The sequence below is a fragment of the Orycteropus afer genome, unplaced genomic scaffold (genome assembly GCF_000298275.1).
Source record: "Orycteropus afer afer isolate SDZICR_OR568_19922 unplaced genomic scaffold, OryAfe1.0 scaffold00120, whole genome shotgun sequence".
Classification (NCBI taxonomy): domain Eukaryota; kingdom Metazoa; phylum Chordata; class Mammalia; order Tubulidentata; family Orycteropodidae; genus Orycteropus; species Orycteropus afer.
Genome location: NW_006921707.1, coordinates 3886997 through 3896839, shown reverse-complemented (window position 1 = coordinate 3896839; position 9843 = coordinate 3886997). Strand labels below are relative to the sequence as shown.

Here is a 9843-nt window from a genome sequence, read left to right as displayed (position 1 = left end):
TGCCCAACCTTCCTTCCGAGGAGTGGCTGGTGGGTTTGAACCGCCAGCCGTCTGGTTAGCAGGCAAGTGTCTTAGCCACTATGCTACCAGAGAAGACCTAAAATTTGACCTCAAAAAAAAAAAGACACAGACTTGCTGCAAGATTTTCCTTTCCATTATAATACTGGATATCCTTTTCAACCTTTCAAAGGGGGTCTCCACTCAATTCCACTGCCTCTCTAGTTCAACTTAATAATAAATATTTCTCCTTCTCACTGTATTTAATATAGTTAAGTATGTTTAAAAATGTAGAAGTCAAAACTATATATTTCTGCTCAGATATAGTAAAATATCACTGATCAAATTTAAATCTTGCTAAAAAGTCTTCTGCCATCTTTTCTAGAATCAACAGTTTATATTCCACAGGCAGAATACAAAATAGAGGAGGATATTGGGGAGATTTTGATTCCTGTGAGGCGGTCTGGAGATGCAAGCCAGGAACTAATGGTCATTTGCTCTACACATCAAGGTATGAGGGTCTGTGGGGTACTTCTATCCAAAAATAATTATCAGTACACACTGTGGTTGTGTTGGGAGTACCATGGATGATGAACAAGGTACTGGGTGAGGATCTAGGAGACCTGGCTCATTCACTATCTAGGCTCTCTGGCTTGCCTCCCTGGCAGCCCTATGCAAGTGTACTAATTCTTCCCAACTGGTTTCCTCAACCAGGGATACCTGACTACCTCGCAGAGTTTTGTGAGAGTCGAATATTTTATGTGAAAATAGTTTATGTATACTGATGCAGCAATAAATGTTATTGTTGTTGTTGTTGTAACGTGCTGTCGAGTCAGACCCAACTCATAGTGACCCCTCCTTGGGTTTCTGAGGCAGTTTCACTATGGAAGAGATTGCTGGTGGGTTTGAACTGCCAGCTTTCTGGTTAGCAGTCAAGTGCCTTAGGCACTGCGCTACCAGAGCTCCTGCAACAATAAATAAAAGATCTTTATTTTCAATAGTCAGCATTGGCTCTAGGCAACAAGAAATACAGCCAGAATGCTCCTTAGAAGTGAAAATGGCCAGACTTCATCTCTCATACTTTGGTCACGTATCAAAAGGAACCAGTCCCTGGAGAAAGATATCATGCTTGGTAAAGTAGAGGGTCAATGAAAACGCATAAGACCCTTAATGAGATGGATTGACACAGTGGCTGCAACAATGGGCTCAAGCATAGCAACAATTCTGAAGATGTCACAGGACCAGGCAGTGTTTTGTTCTGTTGTACATAGGGTCACTATGAGTTGAAACCACCTTGATGGCACTGACAATAACAGTATGTAGTTTACATATATTAAACTCTTCCCTCCTCACCTCACAATTACAAAGCCCGTAACCATTGGCCCATGTATCCTTACATGCCAAAGCAAGGTCCCATTCTTACTGACCTTCCCACCTCTGTAGAGTCAAAATTTTGCTGTCCCTTGTCCCACCTCCTCAAGGTGATATTCTCTAATTCATAAGTAATTGTGTAATAGACATAAATCTATGTTCAAACTTGCAGAGGTAAGAGAGAGTTTAGTCATCCAGCTCTTAATCCTCCAACTCTTCTTCCTCTCCAAACAATGGTTTTCTAAATAATGTCCCCACATTATTGTCTAACTGAAAATGCTACTGATAAGAAACATTATAGGTCGGGTAGGAAGGGGAGTCAATGTCATCGCAAATTGAAACTTGAGAGGTGGGTCTCTTGAGATTCCCACTAAAACACAGCACAAAGGTTGTTGCCTACTACCTGTGATCATGTTTAGTTTAATATTTAGTATTATTATTTAATATTTGTTTGTTGTTGTTGTTGTTATTTGCCGTCGAGTCGGACCCAACTCATAGCGACCCCTCCTTGGGTTTCTGAGGCAGTATCACTGCAGAAGTAGATCGCCCAATCTTCCTTCCGAGAAATGGCTGGTGGATTTGAACCACCAGCCTTCTGGTTAGCAGTCAAGTGCCTTAGGCACTACGCTACCAGAGCTCCTATACAAACAATGTTGTTGTTGTTGTTATTTGCCGTCGAGTCGGACCCAACTCATAGCGACCCCTCCTTGGGTTTCCGAGGCAGTATCACTACGGAAGTAGATTGCCCCATCTTCCTTCCGAGGAGTGGCTGGTGGATTTGAACCACCAGCCTTCTGGTTAGCAGTCAAGTGCCATAGCCACTATGCTACCAGAGCTCCCACCAGAGCTCCTACTAGTCAATAAAAGCTTTACCTTTCAATAGATTTGCTAAAATCTCTTGAGTCATCATGATTGTTTTTCAAATTATCACTGGTAATAGTTTTTAGTAACAGTCAGGAGGAACTTCGTTGGTTCAGTAAACCAAAAAGTAATGGTAGTAATTGCCCTTTAGCTAAATATCTTCTTTGTTCTAAGAAGGATACACCCAGACAATTCCTTAGTTCTTTGCATATCCACCCAATTAATCTACCCTTCCTGAGGGCAAACTGCCTTTCCCTGAGCTTTCCTGAATTTGGCTGGCCACCTTGGTAGTTCAGTGGTCATAAGCATTGGATAAGTAATATAGATAACTCAAAATGGTGTCCGAACTTATGTCAAGGCTCAAAATGGAGTCAAGCCTTCAACTGTAGGATGCAGCTTTCCACAAACCAAATGCTTTCAAATTTTAGGCTCTAATGCAGCTGCTAACCAAAAGGTTGGAGTTTCTAACCCACCACCTGGTCTGCAGGAATAACATGGGAGTCTGCTTCCCTAAAGATTTACAGCGTTGGAAACCCTATCAAATAGTTCTACACTGTCCTTTAGGATTGCTATGAGTCGGATTTGACTGGATGATGATAGGTTTGGTTGGGGCTTAGTATTCAGTTATTAGTTTGTTGTTGTTAGGTGCCGTTGAGTTGGTTTTGATTCGTAGTGCCCCTATGTATAACAGAATGAAACACTGGCCAGTCTTACACCATCCTTACAATTGTCGTTATGCTTGAGCCCATCATTTCAACCTCTGTGTAGTCAATCCATTTCCTTGAGGGTCTAATTTAGTATGAATTTATTGTTAGCATATAAAACACTATTCTGCTTTGTATTTACCTGTTCATACAGCTCATGATTATTTTATTCATGAAAAGAATTGTTATCTTGGAAAGACTTCCAGAAAAGTTTAAATAATCAAATTGAACTTTCATGTCTTGAGATATTTAAGGATACATGGGGAGTAAGTAAGAACAAATACCACAATGTCACCCACTATGAGGATAAGAAATCTTATTAGTCCAAGCTCTGCCATAATCCCAGAAAGAGCCATGGAAGAGTCAGGATGCTACCCTACACACCTGGTTCTATGCTGTAGATGCAGATCCTGGCTCTTTTCTTTACACTCAGGCACACAATCACTCTCTCTCATTTAATTTTATTATTTGGGTTTTGATTTTGTTTGTTTGTTTGTTTGTTTTACTATAAGCATGAGAACAGCATTTTAAATGGGCAATCAAGAAACAAGGTTCAGGTTCCAAGCATCTGAGTTTTATGTCAACTATACAGGGCATTAGTTGTCTAACAATGCCAGCTCTAGACCTTTAAAACCTTATGTGAAGTTAGATCCAGGTTGTAGGAAAAAAGAAGTTCCAGTCCTTGGGAAGCTAAATTTATATATAGTCCCTCCCCCTCACCGGTAAAGGAGCTCTGGTGGTGTAGTGCCTAAGGCTGCTAAACAGAAGGCTGGTGGTCCAAACCCACCTGTCACTCCTCAGAAGGAAGACTGGGCAATCTACCATAGAGATACTGCCTCAGAAACCAAAGAATCGACTTGCTATGAGTCAAATTGACTTGACGGCAGTCAGCTAGCTTGAACTCTGGTGAGTTCTAGCTACCTCATTACCAGACAACCTGAATTTCCCAGTTTATTCTGCTTGTCTTTCTACAGTGTAGTCCTTTTCATAGTGGAAGCATTGGATGATTCTTCTTCATGGCTTCTTATGGTTTAGCAAGTACAAATTACAGATGATATTCCAAATTGGGCTGTTTACCTTCTCATTTCTCCCATTCACATCTGGGAGACTCTAGCATCACTGTCTCCCAGGCAATCTGGTTGTATATAGAGAATATGCCACTGGTACTAGTCGAAGTCCAGATGGAAGCTCAGAGCAGAAAATGAGTGCACGTTCCGCCTAGCCTCAGCCACACTCCCAGACATGAACTAGACTCAGCATTCATTAATATAAGACTTGAATGAGAGTCTAAGTGTGGACTTGGAAGAGTAAGAGCTTGACAGATCTTCCCACGAAGGGGAGAAGGGGCCTCCAAGAGTGCTTCACCTTATCTTTCCTCTTCTCCACTATTCATTTCCCAAACAGGTTAAAATCAGGTTCAATTTAAGAGCTGCTGAAATTATAAATTGTTGGCAGCATCTGGTGCCTTGAAGAGGGGATTGCTAAAGAACAGACTATAGGACCATCCAGGAGCTCTGGTAGCATAGTGCCTAAGGCACTGGATTGCTAACCAGAAGGCTGGCGGTTCAAACCCACCAGCCACTCCTTGGAAGGAAGATAGGGCAATCTACTTCCGTAGTGATACTGCCTCAGAAACCCAAGGAGGGGTCGCTATGAGTCAGTCCGACTCAAAGGCACATAACAATAACAACAACAATTCTTTGTTAGAGGGGAGGGGTCTGTCCTGTGCATTGTAAGGTATTTAGCAGCAACACTGACCTCCCCACAAGATGCCAATAGCACTCCCTCTCCTCCAGCTATGACAACCTAATGTTACAATGTCAAATGCTCCACAGGGGACAAAATCCGTACTCAGCTGTTAATAAGAAGATTAGCAGTTCAAATCCACTCAGAGGCTCTGCAAAGAAAGACCTGATAATCTATTTCCATAAAAGATCACAGCCAAGAAAACCCTCCGGGGTAGTTCTACTGTGTCACATAGGGTGGCTTTGAGTTGAAAATGACTCTATAATACCTAAAGTAAAATGTTTTAAACTCAAAGACATTTTGTGCAAACACTTGAAAATTAGACAATTTTTGTTATTAGTTGCACTTGTATAGTCTCTGATTCATCGCAACTCTGTGTGCAGCAGAACAAAATGTTGTTCTATCCTGCACCATGTTAACCATCTTTGGTAGATTGAAGCCCATTGTTTCAGCCACTGTGTCAATCCATCATATAGGGGTATCCCTCATTTTCACTGACCCTCTACTTTACCAAGCACGATGTCCTTTTCTAGCAATTGTTCTGTCCTGGTCACATGCCCAAAGAAAGTAAAATGAAGTTTGGCTTCTAAAGAGTATTCTGACTTCACTTCCTCTCAAAAGTTCACTCTTCCGGCAGTCCACAGCATACTCAATATTCTTCACTAACACCACAATCCAAATGAATCTTTCTTGTTCATTATCGAGTTTTCATATGCATATGAGGCAACTTAAAAGACTATCTTGGGTCGGGCACACTTCAGTAATCAAAGTGACATCTTTGTCTTTTAACACTTTAAAGAGGTCTTTTGCAACAGATTTTCACAATACAGTATGTCCTTTGATTTCTTGACTGCTGCTTCCGTGGGCATTGTTTGATGATCCAAGTAGAATGAAATCTTTGACAACTTAACTTTCTTCATCGTTTATCATGATTTTGTTTATGACCCCAGCTGTGAGGATTTATGTTTTGTTCATGTTCAGGCATAAGCCCTACTGAAGACTATAGTCTTTGACCTTCTTTAGTAAGTATCTCAAATTGTCTTCACTTTTGGCAAATAAAATTGAGTCATCTACACATCGCAGGTTGCTATTGTGTCTTCTTCCAGTGCTGTGTTTTCTTCATATAGTTGGCCCTGTTTTACTCTCAAGATAAATGCCATCCATCTTTTTCTTCTCATGAATCACTCTCTTGTCAGGAAGCTTCACTTATTGGAAGAAACAGGCAATGAGGAGCAAACCACAGAACCTGAAATCAAATGAACAGGAATAGCATTGAATCATTCTGTGGTTTTTGGTGAGACCCAAGTCAAATATGTTGAGGTTTTAAAGTGATTAACTTTTGCCATTTGAAAGGGACTCTGTGGTAAACCACAAACCATGGACCCAGCCCCACCTCTCAGAATGGACAGTATCTCTGAAGAAGGTAGAAAGCAGTATTCTGAGGTTCCAAGCACATTTAGGTGAATGGTTTTCTCCGTTTTTTTTCCTTTTAAAAATTATTCAGTGTGTTTAGTTATTTGTTTATAGATAATTTTAGAAGTTATATCTTGCATCTCAGAGGACTTTTCTGGATCACTTTAACTCTTTATAAAGTCCATTCTTTACTAGTTCCTTCTCTTTAGGTCTGCTGGGATGATAAATTCTCAGCTTTTTCTCAGAACATCTTTCTTTCAGCCTCATTCTTGAAATTCTAGGTTGATAGTTATTTTCACCCTGTTTTTGAAGTTATTATTCCACTATCTTCTGTCTCCCATTGTTATTGTTAAGAAGTGTGGTGTAGTAAATTACTTAGTGTGGTTTTTCTACCCATAAGTCTTTGTAAACTCCAAGGTGGGATTTGCTATGAGCAACTGAGGAACTCCTGATTGCTAAAGTTGTCCACCTGGAGTATTTCTGTTGGGAGTGGCACAAAACAATGTTCTGGGATGTTCCCACTCACTCTCAGGTGCTTAGAATTCTGTTGTTATGATTAGTTGGTTTGGCCACTCTGCCAAGCTCAAACGGAGGCCTCCTAGAGGCAAAACTCTCTCTGACTGCTGGTTGAGGAAGATGTGCTGCTGAAAGAGACATGCACTACTGAAAGAGACACGTGCTGCTGGGAAAGAGATTCAAGAGACACACATTGCTGAGTAAGACACCGAGGGACATGCACTGCTGAGGGAGAGACTGTAAGAGACTTGGCTGAGAGACAGTTGGCTGGGAGAGAGACTGAGTGTTTTTCCTGAACTTGAATTGTAGCCTGGTGCTTCTCTAGTAAACTCCATAATCTTTGAGTTCTGTGTGGCCACTGCAGTGAATTATTGAACCCAGGAGAGAGGTGGTGGGTGCTTTGGGAGGAACGGTTGGAGAAAGGGCTAGAGGGAGGCAGCATGTCTGGCCTTGTAGGAATAGGCCTTGGGTTACTGCTGGTAATCCTGTCTTCCTCTTGTAGGGTTAGAGGAGGTCAGAAGATGTGGCCTCCTTGTCCTTTTTGCAAGAAGCCTGTTCTTAATCTAAAAATTGTTCTCTACTATGCTTTTAAGACCTTCACACATTTATTTGATCTTAATCTGTGACACATCATCAAGAAAGACCAATTGCTGGAGAAGAACATCATGCTTGGTAAAGTAGAAGGTCAGTGGAAAAATGGGAGACCATCAATGAGATGGACTGACACAGTAGCTATAACAACTGGTTCAGACATACCAATGACCAACGATTTTGAGGGTGGCACAGGACTGGGCAAACACCACCTTCTGTTATGCATAAAGTCATGCTGAGTTGGACCAACTCAGTGGCACCTAACAATAACAAAAATTTCAATCAATGGATCAGAGAGCTAAAACAAACTACACAAAACTGGAGAAAAATCTCAATAGCATTTATTTCATAAACTTTGATAAATACCTTTTTTATTATCTCATTAGGTAAAATGTATCGGGAAAGAAATTTAATAAAGAGAGTTTAGATACTTAGTATATATATCCTGTGTGGGGCTGTTTTGGTATTTATCCTGAAGCACTAAAGATGCAATTTTTGACAAGGATCTTCTTTTTTTCACACTGCCTGCCATACCAACATTGTAAATTCCTGACCATTATAGAAACTAAAAATAATACTCTCCAAAGTCTAGTCCTTTTAAAATGTCTAGTTTTTAAATAAATGCATAGATATTTTCTTTTGTCCTCATGTTCTGAAGGTCATATTTCATCTAATCACATTGTGGTAAGACTTCATGATCTTTTTTTCCCTTATTTTTTATTGTGTCCTGTTTGTTGGTGTTGTTATGTTATGTGCCATTGAGTCAGACCTGACTCATAGCAACCCCTCCTTGGGTTTCTGAGGAAGTATCACTACAGAAGTAGATTGCCCAACCTTCCTTCCGAGGAGTGGCTGGTGGGTTTGAACTGCCAGCCTTCTGGTTAGCAGTCAAGTGCCTTAGGCACTATGCTACCAGAGTTCAGAAAGTCTCCCCGACAAACTGAAAGTTTCTCATCTCGTCTTATGGGCCTGTCTGTATTGCTAGCCATTTACCTCCTCATTTAGTTGGGGATGCTTTCTCTGACATTTAGTGAAAGTTAATGGTAGCTCTGGTGGCATAGTGCCTAAGGCATTTGACTGCTAACCAGAAGGCTGGCAGTTCAAACCCACCAGCCACTCCCAGGAAGGAAGCTTGGGCAATCTACTTCTGTAGTGATGTTGTTGTTGTTGTTGTTATGTTCCATCAAGTTGTCTCTGACTCATAACAACCCTTCCTTGGGTTTCTGAGGCTGTATCACTATGGAAGTAGATAGTCCAATCATCCTTCCCAGGAATGGCTGGTGGGTTTGAACTGCCAACCTTCTGGAGTCAAGTCAAGTGCAGTCAAGTGCCTTAAGCACTACACCACCAGAACTCCCTCCATAGTGACTGTGCCTCCAAAACCCAAGGAGGGGTAGCTATGAGTCAGATCTGACTCGATGGCAGTGATTTGGGGAGTTTTTTTGGAATCTTTGTCTCTGACATCCCAAGAGCCAGAATTTCCTTGTTGGCTTGAGCTCAGACAACTCTTTTATGAATAGGATTTCCAGGGAGAATATAGTCTAAAGGAATAAGGTTTCAAAACTCAGGCTGACACTGGAATTTGGCTAGCTTCCCCACCTATTCATACTCCCCTGGTACCAGTGCACTTCTAACAATTTCTGCCCTTTTTCATGGTCTCCTCAGCTCCAACTTATTTTCCAAATACCACTGCCATCAAGTGGATTGCAACTCATAGCAACTCTCATCAGGTTTCCAAGATTGTAAATCTTTACAGAAGTAGATGTTCTCATCTTCCTGTCATGGAGTGGCTGATGTATTCAAACCACCTACCCTTTGATTAGCAGCCCAATACCTTAACCACAGCACCACCAGAGCTCCTTTAACTTATTTTAGATTATCAGACTAACAAAATTTATTATATCAATGAAAAAAGAAAGGCAGAAGAGAATTGATGCATTTGAATTGTATTGTGAGTTAAGAATGATCAAATCAATCTTAGAAGAAATATAACCAGAATGTTCCTTAGAATGGAGGATGGCAAGATATCAGCTTACTTATTTTGGATATGTCATTGTTGTGGTAGTTTGCCTGTTGCTGTTATGCTGGAAGCTATGCCATTTATATTCCAAATACCAGCAGGGTGGCACACAGTGGTCAGTATTGGCAGAGCTTCCACAATAAGACAGATTGTGAAGAAGGACATGGTCAGGTGTACTTCTGGGGGGAAAGAAAAAGGCCACTAAAAACCTAATGAATAGAAGGGAAACACTATCTGATATAATACTGGAAGACGAGACTCTCAGATTAGAAGACACTCAAAATACAACTGGGGAAGAGCAGCCTCTTCAAAAGAAAGTCAACCTTAATGATATGGATGGAGTAAAGTTTTCAGGACCTTCATTAGTTGATGTGGCACAACTCAAAATAAGAGACACCTGCAAACATCCATTCATAATCAGAATGTGGAATGCACAGAGTATGAATCTAGGAAAATTAGCAGTTGTCAAAAATAAAATGGAACACATAAAGATCAATATCCTAGGCATTAGGGAGCTCTGGTAGCATAGTGCCTAAAGCATTTGACTGCTAACCAGAAGGCTGGCAGTTCAAACCCCCCAGCCACTCCTAGGAAGGAAGGTTGGGCAATCTACTTCCGTAGTGA

The 9843-nt window shown here is 41.0% G+C and overlaps 1 protein-coding gene across 1 annotated transcript in view; it reads left to right on the top strand.

The window, feature by feature from the left end:
- Positions 1-9843, top strand: part of FREM3 (FRAS1 related extracellular matrix 3) — a 177428-nt gene that overhangs the window by 107197 nt on the left and 60388 nt on the right. Inside the window, 1 exon segment of the mRNA XM_007944119.1 lies at positions 383-508. Coding sequence (XP_007942310.1) covers positions 383-508 — 126 coding nt within the window.